Source organism: Esox lucius, chromosome 11 (assembly GCF_011004845.1).
Source record: "Esox lucius isolate fEsoLuc1 chromosome 11, fEsoLuc1.pri, whole genome shotgun sequence".
Taxonomy (NCBI): Eukaryota; Metazoa; Chordata; class Actinopteri; order Esociformes; family Esocidae; genus Esox; species Esox lucius.
In genome coordinates, this window is record NC_047579.1 from 41288198 (window position 1) to 41308507 (window position 20310).

Sequence of the window (20310 nt, forward strand, 5' to 3'; positions counted from 1 at the left end):
TTTAGTTGTTTTTCTAACTACTCTTTTTTTCTCCTCCCTGGCTCCCCGGTCCAGGTTCACCCTTTCTTCATTTGTCTTTTTTCTATTTATCCAACAAATATTTCTCCTGTATGCCTACTCTAAAGTCACCTGGGTCTCTGCGTACTTGAGTTGTCGAGTGTATTAAAGGTTGTTGTTTTTACCACACGTCTCTTTTAACGCCTCTTTTAATCCGACAGGTTTAATTTCTACTCAGATATTACTGTGTATTGTTAATAAACGCAGCGCTTGAAAGGAATCTGCTCTACGAGTTTCTTTATAGTACATTTTGCCTCAAAACGGCACAATAGGCCATTTTAGGTGACTGAACAAAAAACAAAATTATGAACAAATTCTACACTATCTGCTATAACGGATGTGTATTTCAACTGTTAAAAGCATACATATCGTACTTAACTTCATGAGTAGGGGGTATAGCTCAGTGGTAGAGCATTTGACTGCAGATCAAGAGGTCCCCGGTTCAAATCCGGGTGCCCCCTCATTTTCGTTCAAATGTTGGTCTGTCGTGGCTTAGTGAATCGAGGATGTATGAAAAATGTTACAGCGCGCAAAAAATGCACGCACTGCGTACAAATACTCAAGCTCTCGAGGATAGAAAACGCAATTGTGTGAAATACGTGTTTCAGTTATGGTCCTCACCTGGTGTCCGCAGACGGGATAATTTGGCTTAATGGCTGAGTGGGTTTACATGATTAGAAGATGTCAATGTACGGAAAACAAGGTTTCCATATAATTCCACATAAATCATAATAACTTATCAATTTAGGCAGATCTACCCATAGAAAAGGCCAAGTGGTTTCCCTGGTGCTTTCCATCTCGTGAAGAGGAATGCTTGGGTGTTTTCCATTTCATAACAGTAAGTATGGAAAGAATCAAGGAAAAGGCATTTGTCTCCTCCTAGTGGATCAAAATATAGAATAAATAAAAAGTATCTTTACGAGGACGATTCATCCTGAATATAAATGATTAAAAAAGAAAAATCCAGAATCAAACTGACGTCATGCAATAATTGCCTATTAGCTGCGGTTAACTTCAGATTGGGGGTATAGCTCAGTGGTAGAGCATTTGACTGCAGATCAAGAGGTCTCCGGTTCAAATCCGGATGCCCCCTCTTTTGCAACCGGTATCTACCGAAAGAGTAGATACCCGTTGAGTCGTATGGTGGCTGTGTAACGGCTTTTATCGGATTAACGTTAATAAACACTAGTTTCCATTATGTAGTACAGTATATTATTCGGCTTTGTATTTTACTTAATGCTACTGCATAGATGTCACATGCCATGTCTTAAGAATTTCACTACACAGAATGACACTGCTATTTTGTGCATTTGACAATAAAAAAACTATTGACTTTGAGAAGCCTAGTCACAAATGTATCAACATTAGCATTTATTTGTACAAAACCATTTTGCACAAGCAAAATACAGTAAACATATATGTAGAAAATTCCAGCAACTTTTGTTATCTTGCTCCTTTCGCTTTTTTCAACAGACAGCATATTTAACATTATTCAATTCCAAGCAATCCCCTTTTTCCTTCTTCCATATAAATATTTCAAGTAATTTCTTAAATGAAAGCGGAGTATCAATACCATCAGCAATTAACCATTGTCCTGCTGTTATTCTCCAGTCAGAGGCACAAATCTGTATTTGTAACAATTCCATCTCTGTTGAATTCATAAGGACTGTAGGTAGTCATTATAAGTCACTGGTTAACTCATGGCTGAGACCGGAGCGTGTCACCAATGTGGAATCAGGTCTGATACAGGTAGGTTATGTAAACACAATGGACCTCTGGAACACACACACACACACACACACACACACACACACACACACACACACACACACACACACACACACACACACACACACACACACACACACACACGTGTGTGTGTAGAAACGCTTGCGTAGAAACATGCACGTTGGCACATCCTGCCACACTTGGCTGAGGTTCTGCCAGGTTCCTCCAGTCCGTCTCTATTCTTATTCTGAGGCAGACCTGGAGCCTGTTCAGCCCATGTAGACACACTCAAGACTGGGTAAGGCATGATGGGGACTGGGCGGGACTGGGCAGGTCTGGGGCCAGTCCTGGGGCTCAGAGGGGCAGTGTCGGTGCAGACAGTCGAGGTCTTCGTCCTGATCTGAGCATTGAGGTTTCTGCTACAACGTCCCAGAGGCCGTGTTTGTTGGTTGAAATAGCTGGTCCAGGTTCCACTTGGGTTTCAGATGAGCCCTCGGATGGAGTTCTAGCTGGCCAGTACACGAGACCTCATCCAGTCAAGACTGGCAGGAAGGCTGGAGGTTAGGCGAAAACGGAGTGAGTTAAGGTTATGGAATGCTATAACTAACACGCACGCACAGGTGTGTGCATAGCTCTGCAGAAAACTCACCCCTCCCCTGTGAGGGCACAGCAGGCCTGTACATGCCAGGAGTGGGCTGTGATGGAGCTCAGCGTCAGACACTGGGAGATCTCTGCCACCGTCATAGAGTCCTTCATGTCCTGCTTGTTTGCCAGTACCAGAACCGCCGCATTCTGCAGGTCCTACAATCAGATGGGACACAACAGAGCGATAGGTGGGGTTAATAACTCTTGTTAGTGTGCTCTGCAGAAGTCTGTCATGAGTGATCTAAAACTTCCTGCAAAACCACCATCTCAGAGAACTGAGAAAAGCAGTGTCAGTGGAACAGAAACCAAGCATGCGTCACCACAGTGATCCACACAGGGCCAATGCAGATCGGTTTATGCTGGCGATCTTTAAAAAAAATAGAGCTCAAAAATCAACATGTTAATGCCACGAGACGTGAGTGACAATGGAACGTGAACAACCTACAAAACAAAGTGGGGTGGCCTCTCACTACCCCTTTCTATTCTGGTTAGAGCCAGTTTGCGCTGTTCTGTGAAAAGAGCACTATATATTGTTGTATGAAATCTTCAGGTTTCTTGGCAATTTCTCAAATTGGAACAGACTTCATTGCTCAGAACAAAAATAGACTGAGGAGTTTCTGAAGACAAGTCTTTGTTTCTGTCCATTGCGAGCCTGTTATCGAAACCAAAAACACTGATGCTGAAGATACTGAACTAGTTTAAAGATTTAAAATGCAAATGCAGCCCTTTCCATCTACAACAGCTTGCTTTAGAAGCACATCTAGCAAATATGTTGAAAGAATTAAGGTTGACTAACGTTTTTCTCTTTCTTTGCGTAGTTTTAACAAAGTTGTCAAAGCAAAAACTGACAGGATGGGCATCCTGATCAACCGATGTCTTGAAGTCGTTAATTAAATCGTGGTAGCGTAACATTGACTGCGTGTCAGTGATGTACTCTAACATTATTCACATGCCAGAGAGAACATAAGATTTGTAGCTTATCATAGAAGGCAAAACGGTATTGTGTCATATTTGTCCAGGGCTTTGGAATACAAGTGTGAATCCTTAGCCTAGGGTTAAACCTTAGCACGGGGTAAACAAACCCTGGGGCTAAGATTGCCTAGGGCTTAAAACAATGCAGCGTGAAAAGGCCTATAGACAATGATGTGATTCTTCTAGTCTGACCCTTGTGTTCTGATCAGTGCAAAGCAAAGTAGTGAAGCTGAGCCGGCCTTCTCTAACCACTTGTCCCTGATCCCAAAACAGTCAAGTGGTTGTTACCTCGTGGGCAAGCATGCGGTGAAGTTCATCCTTGTTCAGGGTCAGACGCTCACGGTCAGTGCTGTCCACAACCAGGATCACAATCTGAAGAGACAAAACAGACACCATAAGAGAATAAGTTCACTGGGCCGAGATGGATAAAGACGGAAATCAAAAGATTACACACGGGGGCGAGCTCATCAAAGGCGAGCATGTGCACGCAGCTTTATTTTAGAATGCATTAAATGATAGTATCCAGCACAATGCCGGACAGACAAGCTTTCTGTTACGCTTCAGTTTTTCCATTTATATTCCCGGCAGTGTAACACCCCAAAACAATAACCTGCATGTCATTTTTTATTCATGTAGAGGTTTGCCATACATGCTAAATTGGGTCATTCATCTACATATGAAAATACAAGATTGCTATCGCTGAGATCACCTATCCTGCTAGCGAAACATCCCCTCTACGCACTGGGGGGGTTGTAGTGCTCCTCGTCCCGAGTGTTCTCATCTATGTTTCATACGATTCCAGGACAGGGGACTGATATGGGTGGTTCTGTACCACATGATATCCCAGTTCTACCATGACTGATCAATAATGTCAACAACTATTAGCTGCTGTTGGTTAGCGTGTAATAACTGTCTGTTGGACAGCTGAAGAACGAAACATATTGTGTCCAGCTGAAGCTCCTCAGACAGACATTCAGACAATCTTGAAGGGCAACAAAGGCAAATGTGTTTTGGTTTTAATCTATAACACAGTAATCTAAGTTCTGCTTTCCCTGAGGCCGCAGCAGGACAAAAAAAAATATATCTCCACACCTGTTATGTGTAGAAACAATAAACACATGCTGTACCTTAACAATATGTTTTTCTTGTACACACTGAACGGACAGACATCAACCGATCCGTACCTCTGTGTTGCCGTAGTAGGAGCTCCAGCTGGCTCTCAGGCTCTCCTGGCCTCCGATGTCCCACACCAGGAACCGGGTCTTGCGTACAGAGATCTCCTCTACATTACTACCAATGGTGGGGGAGGTGTGGACCGCCTCTTTGGTCAAGCTGAGGGAATGTGTGATGGCACAGAAGTATAATAACAGAGTCGTTATTTTTATAATTAAGACTTGCATTAATTACACTCATCTATTTTATAAAACTCACAACTGATAGAGAATTGTGGTCTTCCCAGCATTGTCCAGGCCCACAATGATCACTTTGTGTTCTAAGGGGAAGGAAAGAAACAAAAGGTTTACACACTCAGAACATAACACACAGATTGCAATCCACCACAAAGACACCACCAGGAATTACACGTGAGTTAGGATTTGGATTAGTTTATACTTTGTAGAATCGGTTGGGGGATTTAAAACAGCAGAAAAGAATGGCCAAACGCTTTGAAGTTACTGGAAGCCCTTTGCACCTTGTAATCAACAGCAGCGACCTCTACTCGGCCATCTCATCAAGATAAACAATGCTGACTTTCAGTAAGTTCTTAGTTGCATAATACTGCATTTCACTATCACTGCCTAGAAAATAGATAATGTTATGCGACACATTAAAAACGGTAACATAACATCAACTACAAAGTAGCTCGAAAAAGCTACAGTAAAAGCCCAACTTTTTGGTTACAAAACGTTTTGCCCACAAAACGTTTTGCCCAACAAAAAAGATGTAGGTAGAGATCTGCCTATATTTGACAAAACGTTGTCGAATTTGACAAAACGTTTCACAACTACAACGTTGTATTTGTCGGGATGAATACACCCCAGAAGGTGCCGTCTTATTTACCGTTAGCTAGGCTAGTTCAAGAACAATAAGTTCAGCTGCGCCGAATTTGAATTAGGTCAAAATTGACATGTGTTGCATGGATAATTGAAAATCAGTAACCATAGTGAAAACCAAAAGAACGTGCATTTTCTTCGAAATGTAACTTCATTTAAAAACAACGGAGCTAAAGCAGCTAGCAAACTAATCAAGTATAAATGGCCAGACATTATCGAACAATAGTGGCACGCTACAGATGTATCTAGGGCGAGAACAAATGATTACCTCGGTCTCCGAATACAGTCATCAGCTTAGTAAAAAGTAGCCCCATATCCACCGGTGATGAAAAGAAATATCCAAATACTTCAAACACAGCAAAAAGGACAGCCAAAAACTTAAAAATCTGGAAAGAAATATAGCTTCTAAGGCTGGCTGGTTAGCTAACACAATAGCATATTGTCAGGCAATCCACCAAAAATACTGATACTTAACCCAGCTGTGCGCTTGGTTTAAAGCGAAGCTAGAAAACCAGCTATATGAAAAACATCAGCTAGCACAATTTATTTTTCATACGTTCATGGACATACGAAACCAATCGTGTATCCAGTTGGCTACTGATACCAAACTGTTTATGTGATCAGAGTATTCGCTTACTTAAAGCTAGATTTGTTTGGGACCTGGGGCTGAGGAAATCCTCACGAATTACCCCGATGAGAAGGCGTGGCCACGCATCAGTAGCGAAACATGACGCTATCGTGACGAATGAAATGAGAGCTCTGACGATTGTGAGGAAAACGCAAAAAAAATGCTTCACATGTTTCCTGTGCCTATCAACCGTGGAATGTACGTTTATTGGTGGACAGAAGTCAAAAGTGAAACAAAGGCTATGGGATTCCCCAAGAGTCCGGAGGCTAATTTCCATTCTAGGATTGACTCCGTATTTCTCATATACTTTATGGCATGAATTCGATTGCCCCAGTGGTATTGCTTCTAAACAGAAACTCATATTCCTGTCATGTCCTTAAACTATGATTATGTTCATTAGATATTTCAGTTTTTTTATTTCCAATAAGTCGGCACAAATGTAAAATAAATCACAATAGGATATTGTGTGTAGATGGCAGAAAATAAATCGATCATTTATAATTGAAGTCTATTAAGCAAACAAAATTTGGCGAAATGAACAGGGCTGAATACTGAAGGCAGTGTATTTATGTCAGCGATTACATTGTAGGCTGGCTACCTCTTCATAACTTCATAGCTCTGATGTTTTTACCCTAGTTTACTCTATGAGAAATAACACTGGTTTCTAAAATAATCTGTTTGGTTAATAAATGTATTTCTTGCACCCATTACTAGGACGCTGACTGAGATTCAATCATGCTTAATCCAAACAGTACTGAATTTCAAACGTATTACACATTACCCTTTGAGACAACAATGTGATTTGCGGGCCTGATGTGGCCTACAAACCACGAGTTGGCCTACAAACCACCAAAAAGGGTTCCTCTATGGTGACAAAAAAATAACCTCATTAGGCTCTGTAGCACTTTGATTACGCCTAATTTCAGGGTAATTCCACAGGTGATACTGTAATTGAGAAACCCTTCCAGAAGTGAAACAATGACTATAAGGCATTGACCGAATGCCTTTGCTATTCTGGTTATGACATTGTTTCTTATAAATTTCAGAGCTTGATATGTTGAATTTGATAAGAAATATGACAGTCCCACAACCACGGGGTATGAAATCGGCACCATGTGAAATCTCTCTCGTGGATAGATGAAGTAAACATAAATGGCCATTAGACCTCAAATGTGTCAAACAATAATTTACATGAGACAGTAAGCAGTATTAGTTACGGTACCTTAGACAAATCTGCATTTCGTTGGCTTACATATAATTATAAATTTGTCAGTCAGTGTTACAGTACTATCGAGAAGGTTAACAGTTATTAAACAGAAGAATTGCATTAATGAAGTATATTTTTGCCATTTAACCTTAGGGTCACCAGCGGTTTCCCCTCAATCACATGAACCACATTTTAAAACGTCACTCTGTCCTCATTGCCCCATAACATAAAAAACACATTTGGGTCTCATTCTGCGTCATGCTGGGTTGATGTGCATTGGAGAAAGCCTGAACTACTATGCAACATTTCGCTGTTTACGGAAATTTGGCTAATACACTCCTCTCATAGTACACTGTATGGCACTTCCTCTAAACATTTCAGACAATATCTTAAAATAGTTTCCTTCACTGTGTAGGCGTGACAGCCCAGGGCGCATGAGCTCTGCTGAAATTCCTGCGGCTGTTCGGTTTTCCGAAGTCAGTCAAATGCTACAGTATAGCCTACAACTTCCTTGAGGCTTTCTGTAATTCCTTTGTATGAAAACAAAACTGTTTAAGTAACAACCGGTTAAACCGGCAAGCTTCAAATCCCTTCGAAAATGATAATAATACATACAGTTAAGCCCAAAAGTAATCATACCCATGCCAAATTTTTAGTTTCTTCTGGCTGGAAATGGCATAAACAAGTGACAGAACAGGGTAAAACGTTGTGCTGGAGATACAAATGAATAACGTAACTATTTGTTTTGAGCCATGACTTACAGTTGACTAGTAACTAACTAGAGAACTATTGCTGTTCAGCTGTTCTCAATTTATAGGTGATTAGAATGCTCTCTCATGGTGGAAATTACAAGATCATTTAAAATGGTATAGAAAATCTTCTCAAATCTGCAAAAATTTGAAGGGTAATGAACAATGTGGGACACGGCATTTTTGGTAAAAATTTGAAAACACTGAAATAGTTACGTTATTCATTTGTATCTCCAGCACAAATAATTACTGTTTTGTCACTTGTTTATGTCATTTCCAGCCAAAAGAAACTATGGCTAAAAATTTGGCATGGGTGTGAATATTTCTGGGCTTTGTATATATCATGAATTATGCTTATAAACAATTGTATTTTATATTAATACAATTGAACAGAGAAAGATGTCAGAAGTTATTATTACAAAGAGTAGAGTTAAAACTATTGGCACTCCTAATAATATAATCAAATCAAGTTTTAAACCGTTTTAAACTGTGCATACATTCGTTCTGGCTCCGTCAGTGGTGCCAGATCAGGAGGTTTCCCAAACAATAGGGCTATTTCTAATTAATGAGTGTGCGGGCAAACATTTATATTATTCACAATAATATCGTTATTGCGAATTATTTTTGTCACGACATTCGTGTAGTAATGCGATATCTGATATTGTGATAGCGCTAGTTTACAGTCAGTGAAATCTAGCAACCCTGCTCCCTGCGATCGAAGAATCAAATCCACCACCCCGGGGGTGGCAAGAGCTATGATCTACAACTGACCTAAAACCGACCATAAACCAGGCAGTAGGCACAAAACAGAAGTGAATTATCTAAATATATCACTTACCACAATTTGGGCAATAACGAGGAAGTTAAAACCATGGTAACAATTGAAAAGTTTCCTGGTAGAGGAAGCGTGTCCACAGTGAGGGTACAGGAAAGTCCATTGGCAGCTGAAGAATTAGGGAACTTTCAAGTCTTCTCAGGCCTTTTATGGCATTTCTCAGGTATTTTATGCTTAATTAGACCAAATCTCTTAATCTATGATTGTGGCATTGCTACGCATTAGTCCTTTAGTAGGACTGCTGAAAACTGAAAACATCCTTTATTGAGAGCCACAAATATAAACGCCAAGGCCTTGATTGAACCACGTCGCCTACTTGGATGGAATGGTTTGCAATCGTGCTATCGCAAATCATTTCTCATTAAGAAATAAATAAAAAAAATATTACGATAAATCACTCATTGTGGGGTTTTCTTAAAAAAAAAACATTTGTCCAAGCAAGTCAGTGTTGGGTTTGGCCTTGAAAGAATCACATTAGTGCTGAAAATAACCTCCTAGTAAAATCCTGATCTTTGACATTACTGTACCTAGTTGTATTGCCTCCAGTGGTCCCTGTCAAGGTCGGTATTATAAACGTTACAGTCCAAGGACATTTTATATCCCGAAACCTAAATATAACAATGACCTCTATTAAAAACTGGTGGTTTGAAGCGGAGAACAAAGGACTACAGATCTGAAAACATTTTGTTTAGATCAGGGGTGTCCATACCATTCCACAGAGGGCCATGTGTCGGCTGGTTTTTGGTTTTTCCTATAAATTGGTTCCCAGTTCACACCTAAATAGCCAGGTGAGGGTAGAAACTAACCAATTAGTGACCTAATTTGTCAATCAAGTACAAGGTGAGAGTGAAAACCGGCGGACACTCGGCCGTCCGTGGAATGATTTGGACACTCCTGGTGTGGCATTTTAATATCCCAGATACTGTATGTATGGTCCAATCCCATAACACTTAAAATAACCAATCCCATAACACTTAGAATAACCAATCCCATAACACTTAGAATAACCAATCCCATAACACTTTATAGAATTAAAAAGTGTCAGTGCTGTAAGGGAGGAAGCACAAACTGAAAATGTATGTGACAATAAATGACACCCATCTTTCAGAGTAATATGATAATTAAAGATTCAACAAAACCTCTCTCTTAGAAAGTGTATTTGTGTAATGTATTTCCTCATTTTGAAAAAGAAAATCATTACATCCAAGTAACTGCATGGTTTCGGGTCATAAAGTTGAGTGATAATTTCCTTTAAATGTAGAAAAATAATATAATATACTTGTATCATGATAATTTATTCAGTCATACAGCCATAGATGTGGCGGATGCGTGTCTTGAATCGTTTGTGTTCTCATTTCACAAATCAAAAGAAATACACAATGGAACTCTCAGTCATTGTTGTTTTTCTGATTAAAATTTTAATTAAAATACGAATTTATCCACAGATTAAAAATGAAAGGCAGAAAAAGCAAAATGTAGCTACAATCAGGCACCAATGATACATGTTCTTTTATAATTTTTTTTTAACAATTGCGATAACGCAACAATAAACATTTACGGACCATTATTTAATATTAATTCATTTGACTGAAGAAAAAAGTGGGCTGAAGGAACCCTCCAAAGACATCCATGGATCCTTCGTTGAGATAACTGACTGGGTTTTGAACCCGCCACCCCCTACACACTCTTCTCACTAGCGCACAACAACCACGTTTAAAACAACAAAAAAAAGGCTCATGATCACAGGAAAAACAACACAGGTCAGTGAGCAATGAAAAAAAAAGAAGTACACAGCGGCTGACATTTCATTGGACAGGATGTTTGGGTGATGCACTGTGCAAGACACCTCAGCCGTGAGTGAGCCTGGGTATCACACGAGACAACTCAAAGCTACGCCAGGGGAAACAAAACCGCGGACATTGTGCTGGCGGTTGGAGCGACAGGACGGGCCACGGTGCAGGACAGCCGAGACACGCGGAGCAGAGACACCGGTGTGAAAACAGTGAGAGTTGAAACAGACGTCTCACCATGACAACGCTGGACGTTGTTTGGCGAGACATTCCGGCACTTGTGAAGTAAAGTTTGAGGGTGTGGGAGACTACTGGAACACTTCATTCACACAACTACTGCTGTAGTGCTGCTTATAAACTCTACTACATTCAAAAAGACAGTGTACAAGTGATTAATACAGGCGCAAAGCTATCACCCACAGGCAGACATTAACCCCAGAATATAGGGGAACAGATGAGGATGACAGGACAAGACAGATACAGACCTATTTAAATGCTTGGGCTGAAGCTGTACAGAGAAGGAGTATCTTTGGGGTGTTTTTTCTTGTATTAACATGAAGGTAAAAATACTACAAATAACCAATTATCTCGTTAATCCATCCAACAAAATTATGGCAACTTTTCCACCAGATAGCTTTTAAGGTCTGGGTGATGAGGAGTAGGAAAGGAGGGCCTCAATAAAGCTTTGGATCCCACCCCAGAACTGGATGAATACTGAAGAGGATCCCGAAGAGGTGCAGATATGGACCCTGAAGCTCTGCACACGGGACATACAACCCTGTTTAAGACTCCAGAGAAGACCCGAAAGACGATCAGCCCACTGATTCTACACTAAAGATTGAGCCATAACAATCCAACAGTCATGAATTCACACTTGTAATGACAACTTTCCCCGTGCTTTCAGATCAGTAGGATTCCATGGTTTTCATGCAGTAGTACTGACAAAATAAATGAACAAAAAAAGAGACCAACCAACCCGCATTTTTTTCTCAAAACAAAAATCTATTAAATATAGCTAAAATAACTGGATGACATGAGTGACATCTAGCAGTTTTTTTTGTTTTTTTTTTACACCGCTCTCAAAGTACCTCTTGAATATGGTTGTAAAGAAATTAATTAATGAGCGTCTGATTGGCAACCCCCCCCGAACCCAGCCTCCACTCCCTGCTAAACCGAAGCTCTGATCATAAACACCATCCCTCTCCTCCCTCCCCCCGTCTGTCAGGCAGCCCCCTGGCCCCCGGGTGGTGTTGCTCAGCGGATGTAGACATCTCTGCCCCAGTCCTCCTGGTTCCGGTTGCGGCCCATATTGGCGCCGGTGTCCCCGCTCTCCTGGCAGTACCTTTCTCTCAGCTTAGCCCGGCCGTGTTGCCCCGGCTGGGTTTGGGACGGCACGGCGGACTGGTTGAGGTTCTCCTGGTCCGGCTCGGCACCCTCGTCTTCCCAGGAGGCCCGGCGGCCGTGGTGCTGGGCCAGGTGCAGCCTGCTGCCGCCTCCTCCGCGGTACGGCTCGGGGTCTTCGTACGTGTCCGTCTCGATGTCCATGCAGGAGTCGCCCGCCTCGGTGTAGGCGGAGTCCCGGCTGCCCTGCGTCTCTGAGTCGAAGGTGTCCTGCCGGGACAAGCCCCGGCCTCCGCCACGCAGCTGGCCCCTCGAGGAGCACAGGTAGGTCTGCTGCGGCTTGCCGCCCTGCTCGCCCTGGTAGTCATGGAGACTGCCGCCGCCGGCACGCTCCGACAAAGGCCCCTCCCGCTTCTGTTCTCCGTGCGCCAGGTACGACCCCTGCAGCAGGCCACGCCCATGCCACGCCACACGCCATGCAGAGACACAGTGAGACACACAGGACAGGACCCAGGTAGCGGGTTAGTCAACAGCATTAGGACATGTTAGGGAAAACAGGACAACAGTAACATCGCACACCTCACAACACAAAATAAAAAAAAAATTATATATGCATGTGGTACTTAAAGCAAACTATTATGCCATCAAAATCATTACTCAGCCAAAGTGACATTATTTCTGTATGTAATTTGAGCATGCACTTTTCTATCAGTTCCAGCAAAGTGCTTTATTCAGCTGTAAGCGTCATTAGGCAAGCAATTCCACGTTCAGCTGCTGGCTGGAAAACAAACAGCACCCTCTTTTGGCTGGTTTTCCCACAACAGCTAAAAAGATATATCAATTACGGTAATCTTTTATTTATTCACAAGCACGTTTCTAATGGCACAAAGTCAGTACTACATTTAGCTAAATGCATCACAAGGCACTTTAGACTCGGGTTAAGCATTGGCTGATCCTTACTAATGACTTCAAATAAGCAAAGCACAGTCACACCCAATGACAGTGGCAGAGTGTCAGAACAAAATCTCCTCCATCTGAACGAACTGAAATTAATACATTCAGCCGCACAATATGAAATATGCATTTTGTCAAGATCCAGGAAATGCATAATGCAGCATTCATGACCAACATCAATAGAGTCTATGGCCCGGACAGCTTTAGAAGGTCTGGGACTGAGATGGCCATGAGTCACACTTTATATTATCTGTCTGAAGCCAGTGGGTGGCTGGAGCAGATTCCCAGATGGTCACCTCTCTGTTGGTCAGGGTTGGGAATTAATGAAGTAGGACATTCCTGTTAGTCATGGCCCACATCACTTTACTCACGGGCACGCACATTCGCTCGTGCACATATGTATGTACACACAAACAAAGGCAAATGCGCGCACACACACAACCCCCCCCCCCCCCCCACACACACACACACACACATAACCAATTGCTGCCAGTACAAATGTGAAAACTAGAAATAAAGCCACAACAACACAGTGCGAGTTCTGCCAAGCCACTGAGATGTCTCCTCAGGGATGGTGCCATGGCAACACGGAGAAGGGAAGCCACCTGGACTCCCAGACGACACAGAACCACTGGAGAGCCCAGACAGGGACTCTCCTCTTCTTCCGCCAGTTATAATTAAGAGAGAGAGAGGAGGAGGAGGAGCGCAGCAGAGGAAACTCACTGACTGATGGCTGCTGGTGAAGGTTTTTTACGATTTCCCCATTACAGCCCCGGTCAATCCATTTCAGCTAATTCACCACTGTCATGTGACCGTATTTAACCCAGTGGTGCTGTGGTCTGGATCCAGCAGCCAGCCAACAGAGACTCCGGGCACTGTCTGCCATGTCTCTTGCCCTGAGACACTGTGTCATCTGCGGAGATCTGGTATTTCTGAATTGGCTCCGAGTGTGTGGGACCTATATTGTACTGAGCAGTCTGATGTGTGTGTTTGTGTGTGTGTGTGTGTGTGGATCCATTGCAATGGACCCAGTATACAGCCTCCTCGCTTGCTCTGCGTGTGTGGTGTGTTTCTATATACAGTGTAGAAAAACAACATCTAAAATGAGTGGGTTCCTTCCTTCTCTCCTGGGTTTAAGGGTGGGGTGGAGAGAGGCACGAGGGTTGGGGTATATCTGGAGAGCAGGCAGCTGGGTTTGGTTCGGGAAAGGGGGGTATCCCAGCCCCCCCCAGCGCTGCCCACCGAGCCGTCCCACGCTGGCCACACCCTTCAGAGGGCGTGCTCGGCCACTTTCCCTTCATCGGGCCCCTGGCCCTCCAGGCCGGGCCAGAACTCCATGTTGCGGCGCAGCGAGGTGAGCACCTGTACCTGCAGGTTGGAGACGGGCTCCGGGGAGGCGGCCAGGGCGGCCGTGGCCATGGTGCGGTTGAGCAGGGGGTTGGGGGGGTTGCTGCTGGGCGGGTGCGTGGCCTTCCAGTACGCCTCCAGGTAGTCAGCCAGGTGCTCGCAGGCGTCCTCCAGCTGGTTCTCATCCAGGATGATGTCGAACAGCTCCTGCACAACAGAGAGGGGTGTCAGGTTGGGTTGCGCGCCTTTCCCGTTCATGTCGGTGTAAAGCCAGCGCCACAGAGCCCAGCCCCCCCCCCGCCCCCAGCCCCCCCACACCCCGTACACTCACAGGGGGACACTGGGCCAGCTTGTCCGCCGCCACCATCTGCACATTCAGGTGTTTGGCCTGGGACTTCCCCCGCGACTTAATGAGCCTCTGGAGGACCTGAGGGGAAACAGACAGGCAAGGACAGAGGTATCACGTCCACAGCTCACATCCCGTCGGATGTCCCCACCATGTTTTGGGGAAGGTATGCAATCTACAACAAAAGTTATTCGATTTTTTTTTTAACAGGGATCCGCAGGTACCTTAGGTGAGGCTATTTTGATGTAAACGATGATGGGTGCCAGGGAGGTCTTGGCCAGCTGAGAGGGGTGGTTGATGGTGTCTGCATCGAGGGCGACCAGCTGCAGGGTGCGGGCCAGCTCAAAGATCCGCTCGATCTCACTCTGCACCTCGGCTACCGGGCAGAGGACAACATCGGAGCAGCGCAATAAGCAACGGCATACAGTTGGTCACTGAACACATATGAAACTGTAGCCTTTTTTTATATTTCAATGGGAAATGTTCACTTTGAATAGACAGGAGGGCAGCGTGGAGACTGCCACAACTCGTACTGAACACTCGGCGTCTTCATAACCACGCATGTGTAAAAGACAGACTCGCACACATGGTATGTTAGTACTGTATCATGCGTGTCAAACGGTTCGGGGCGTGTGGATTAGAACCCATGACATCAGATGTTCCATTTACAAACAGCTAAATGGAACATTGGGCCATTCTCATTCTATTGCCTCGTTCTAACAAGCAATAAAATACAGTATGTTTTGGTGATATAACTGGTGGAACAAGTTCTTACATTGGCTCAAATCTGTGAGGGAAGTAAGGGCCATGAGAATCAGATGCCTATGGTGCCTGGTATGCTTTTCCCACCATGTCAATTAATAAAAGAAACTGAGAAAGTGGACCATTCATCAGAGCTAAGAGCCAATCGTATCAGTACTTTTGAATGTTTTTGCTTTCTAAAGAATAGTCTCACTCTCTTTTAGCCTGGAGGAGCCTGTAGGGTTTTAGGAACTGGACCGCCCATCTTTGTCATGAGATCATATACATGTTTAGAGTACAGGGGTTGTTCTGGCGCCAGCCACTGTGACAAATAATGGGGCCAAGTAATCTGTGGAGGAGCTGGGGGTGGTCTCCCTCCAGTACACTGAGGTGAGCGGCAGGTCTCCCTCCAGTACACTGAGGTGAGCGGCAGGTCTCCCTCCAGTACACTGAGGTGAGCGGCAGGTCTCCCTCCAGTACACTGAGGTGAGCGGCAGGTCTCCCTCCAGTACACTGAGGTGAGCGGCAGGTCTCCCTCCAGTACACTGAGGTGAGCGGCAGGTCTCCCTCCAGTACACTGAGGTGAGTGGCAGGTCTCCCTCCAGTACACTGAGGTGAGCGGCAGGTCTCCCTCCAGTACACTGAGGTGAGTGGCAGGTCTCCCTCCAGTACACTGAGGTGAGCGGAAGTCAAGCTGCAGGCGACAGACAGTGGCCCAGAGGCCAGCAGCTCCACAGAGAGATAAGAGACCTGAAATAATGACGACTTAACCAACTCTCCTCTCCTTGTTAACAATCAAGACCGTCATATTTTCCCAATGTACATAGATTCCTGATTCAAATGGCCTTTCTATAAAGAACGTCTTCCCTGGACCAATGACGCATATAAACATATCAATGTCCCTAATCATAGCAGAAGGCTGTTTGAGTTCACTATTCGTACAGGCTCCTCGTAGTTAGTTATAAAATGTACAGTAGGAGAGTCCCTGGTTCTGGATCGCCATGTGGGGGTGGGAGACGCTGGGGGGTGAGGTACAAGTATCAGCTTCCCCTGTACATTCATTTCTGGCCACTGTTGCCCCCCCACCCCCCACCTGCACCCTATCACGTTTCCCCTGAACCCTGGGCCGGAGGTAGACTCTCAGCCGAGCAGCCGTGAGCCCCCCCCAGCAGACACTGCGCTCTTACTGGCCCCCTCATTCCAAGCCCTCCGCTGAAGCTGTTATGTTACCGCAGGCAACAGGCTTTCACAAAGACACTCCACGCGTGGGGAACAGAGAGAAAGACGGCAGGCAGGCGGACGCGTGAGGCATGAGCAGCCGAGTGGAGGGGGAGGGGGGTGAGGGAACGAGAAGAGGGGGAGCTCGGAGAATGCTCGTTCTCCTGGTGGGAGGGTGGTGAGCATACGTACCCAGTACGTCTGGGAGACGAAGAGAGAGTGGAGGGGGGACAGTGGTGGAGGACAGGGATGGGTGGGTGGAGGGGAGGAAAGACAGGATGGAGAGAGAGAGAGAGAGAGAGAGAGAGAGAGAGAGAGAGAGAGAGAGAACAGGCCGTATCAGACTCAGACAGTGACAGATTTAGTTAGATAAAATCCTGAACCCTTCTAGGTAACTGTGGACAGGCAGTCAGAAAGCCTCAAGACCTGAGGGCCATTATCAACCTGCTCACTGGATGTGTTCATATCAAATACAGGATGTAGATTACTTTTAAACCCCAAACATGTCTTATCAATAGTTACAATGTTTTATCAATTGCTACAATTCCCAGCATTCAACAAAACAGACCTTTTCTCAGGTTGAGACAGGTAGCTACAACAATTATGAGTAAATATTTAGTAACAGAAATGTATATATTTGTTTATATTTTCTGTCCATAATCAAGGTTAAGGACAACTTCAGGAATGGGTCCTTGTTGTTTCGGTATAAACTGGAATTGCATTTTGAGCCAAAAAGGTAAATCTCTCCTGCAGAAGGAGAACAGTACAGAAATGTGAAAACATAAGTCGAAAGTTAACAGCACTGCGGCGCAGAGGATGATCAGAAACACTGACATTAAGCAACAAACTGGTAGCTTCTTTAAGGTCGGTTTCTCTGAGTTTGGATCTTACCCAGGCTGGACCGGGTACTGGACCTCTCAATGATCGTGTGTTTACTGGGGTTGTTGAGGACCGAGCGCTTGGCCAGGGAAATATCCGCTGTCACCCGGGTGATGGATATCCTGGAGCAAAAAAAACAACAAACCCTGATCAGTGTGGAAAAACGGGAAATGTGCAGGAACAAACACAGGAAACATCCTGGTCCTGTTCTCAGGCCGGCCCAAAACTCACCTGCCCTCAAACTTGTGTTTGAGGAAGTCAAAGAGAGCCTTTTGCATCATGTCAGTCACCTGGAGGTGAGTGGAGAGAAAAGGTACAGGTGAGACAAAGATAAAGACGTGATGGGTTGGAAAAGTTATTTATGTCAAGGCAAGGCGGTAGCGTACAGCCTCACCTCGTAGCCCTTCAGCGACGGCCCCACCAGAATGATGGGTCTCATGGAGGGAACAACGTCATAAGGGGGAACGTGCTCCATCTAAGCCAGGGGAGAGAGCACAACGGGCGGTGTGAGAAACTCTAAGCCCCCCTGTCCGAACACAGGCCTACAGTCTATACGCAAACACACAACACAACACACAAACAGACCTTACACACATCTAGAGACAATCTACACACTGAACACACACACACACGTAGGTAGCCACATCATTTACTGCCGTGGAAAAACAGTCACGTATAAATCAACATGAAGTCAACACCCACCACCCACTCCTTCAGTGGAGTACAGTCAGAATGATGTATGATGCATTTCAGACATTGGAATCAATTTATTATGTTGGAGGATAAAAGCACCTAGACCAAGAGCTCAATTCCTCACCGAAAGCACTCATTACCATATCTCAGACTGCACTGCAGTCAAAGCTAATGAAATAAACCATAATTAAAGCAGATGTCAGTGAAATAGAATGAGCTCTGTAGAGAGGAAGGGGCCATTACTGAGACATAAATATACAAAACCTCTCAGGACCATTTGCGCAGCTGAATGCGTTATATGACATAATTTGGTCAATTCCCCTCCTCGCTGTCTTCTATTCACTGTATGCCTGCAGTAGACTCCACTTCCTTTCAAAGAAAGATGCAAAGCAAAATGGGGTTTCGAGGCCCGAAGCAAAGACATTTCAACACAACACACACAGAGAGCCGAATGTTGACCGTTAACAAACTCACGTGACGCAGAAAATAGACGGGTTCACCCAGGTGACATGCACTGTCACACTCAGCCAGTTCATATTCCAACACGCATGCACACACACGCATGCATTAACACCCCATCCACATGAGTCACGGGCAGCCTGATTCAACCATCCGACAACGCATTTCTAAGCATCTACTCTGTTATAAAAGCATCTGTTATTCTGGAGTGTGCGGGGTGGGGTGGGGGGGGGGGGGGGGTGGTTTAAGTGGAAGACACGGTCTGCAGCGAGAGAATGTGCGGTGCGTATTCGCCGGGATTGCTCTGTATTCTCAGCACGCCTCGTGTTTTGGGCTTCGGGAACCGGAGTCATGACGAGCGCTCCTCCACTGTGTCGTGTGACATTACATAAAGCCAGACCACCAGACCACCAGACCACCAGACCACCCCGTTAATGTTCACCACATCTAAAAACACACAGTTAAGAACTTTTGGAAATGTTGCTTACGGGTGCTGGAGAGCCGTTGTTTGGGCCAGTGGGCTGTACACCACTGTCAAATCTCTCTTTCAGAATTAGATTACCCTAACACGTAATCGGTAAGCTTGGTGTGCCGGTTAAAGGCTGTATTTTTAAGCAGCCATCCTAAATGTGACCCATCAGGAAGCATTAGCATTGGCAGGAACATTGTGTTTGTAAATATCATTTATAATTTCCCATCATTTTGTAATTGATCATTTTGGAACACATGCAACATGGGAGAAATGCAACATGGGAGTGTTCTTCTTGGGAATTTGTGTCTGTTCTGTTCAAATCCAGTCACCTCTGACCCTCACTAGCATCAGCCGACATGAGAACAGACAGTGGGGGAACAGAAAGGAGCAGGAAGAGTAAGCGGAGACAGAACTGAAGAGAAAGGTTAAAGGTTAGCACAGACTCACCGACTTCTGTTTCTGTTTGGCTGGGCCACCTACAGTACCATTCCGCACAAACAACCACCACGAGAAGAAATAGGAAAACAGACAAAAAAAAGGAGACAAAAAGCACAAAAAACAGAGGATGCGTGGTTATTGAAAGGTTAGGCTGAGGGTTAGTCGGGAATTGTCAGAGGAGCTGTTCAACAGTACAACTGTAGTCTGAAAAATAATTTGATTTAGTGTTTAGAAAATATTTACAATTTGCCTATGGATCTGTAAATGAACGAACATATTCAGCTGCGTCTTCAGACTATAAGCTCAACACTCAAGCCGTTTCCCAATTCACCAGCACGGAAAAACCCAGGCAAACATATGTCAGCGTTACCATGGTGAACAGAGACTGAGAGGCCAATTACGATTAGGCGTCAGACAAGCGCTAACGGGGAACTAGAACGTTGGGTCAGTTCAGGGCTGTTAGTCAAGGATGAGGGAGGCTAGTGGGGCCAGTAGGCAGAGACAGGGGTTGTGGGGGCGGGCGGGGAGGGAGGCGATGCACCCGTGGTGCCCAGAGCCCCTGGAGGGCTTTACCTTCTTAAAGAAGGGCAGGCGGTGGATTTGACCCTGTGGGGAGGTGACGCTGCCCGCATTGCCCTTGGGGGAGCGGGGCTCACCCTGGGGTTCAGGGGGTTCCTCAGCGTCCAGGTCCAGGGGGTCTGGGTCAAAGTTCACTGTGGACATGTCCACATGAGCTGGGGGAGGGGACAGGTGGGGCAGG

At 44.9% G+C, this 20310-nt stretch overlaps 2 protein-coding genes and 2 non-coding genes across 8 annotated transcripts in view; 2 read left to right on the plus strand and 2 right to left on the minus strand.

Moving 5' to 3' along the window:
- The first annotated feature begins 446 nt into the window (after positions 1-446).
- Positions 447-518, plus strand: trnac-gca. Its single transcript has one exon. It is a non-coding gene; the product is annotated as a tRNA-Cys (tRNA).
- A 560-nt stretch (positions 519-1078) lies between these two features.
- On the plus strand, positions 1079-1150 carry trnac-gca. Its single transcript has one exon. It is a non-coding gene; the product is annotated as a tRNA-Cys (tRNA).
- Positions 1151-1411: 261 nt separating this feature from the next.
- On the minus strand, positions 1412-6128 carry arl5c (ADP-ribosylation factor-like 5C). Its single transcript, XM_010874747.4, has 6 exons — positions 5722-6128; positions 4834-4894; positions 4587-4734; positions 3691-3774; positions 2435-2586; positions 1412-2339 (listed from the first exon to the last, which is right to left on the minus strand). The coding sequence occupies exons 1-6, from the start codon at positions 5765-5767 to the stop codon at positions 2291-2293; spliced, it is 540 nt and encodes a 179-aa protein (XP_010873049.1). The 5' UTR covers positions 5768-6128; the 3' UTR covers positions 1412-2290.
- A 5606-nt stretch (positions 6129-11734) lies between these two features.
- The window catches only part of cacnb1 (calcium channel, voltage-dependent, beta 1 subunit), a 39088-nt gene continuing 30512 nt past the window's right edge, over positions 11735-20310 (minus strand). For 2 of the 5 annotated variants that reach the window (XM_029123428.2, XM_029123433.2), the window contains 9 exons: positions 20124-20284; positions 17883-17963; positions 17720-17778; positions 17501-17610; positions 16802-16810; positions 14875-15026; positions 14636-14731; positions 14326-14511; positions 11735-12444 (listed from right to left, as the gene is read on the minus strand). In XM_029123428.2, coding sequence (XP_028979261.1) covers positions 11917-12444; positions 14326-14511; positions 14636-14731; positions 14875-15026; positions 16802-16810; positions 17501-17610; positions 17720-17778; positions 17883-17963; positions 20124-20284 — 1382 coding nt within the window. In that variant the 3' untranslated portion in view covers positions 11735-11916. Of the gene's footprint in view, positions 12445-14325; positions 14512-14635; positions 14732-14874; positions 15027-16801; positions 16811-17500; positions 17611-17719; positions 17779-17882; positions 17964-19559; positions 19589-20123; positions 20285-20310 lie in introns of all 5 variants that reach the window. The other 3 variants (XM_029123431.2, XM_029123430.2, XM_029123432.2) reach the window with 3 other exon arrangements.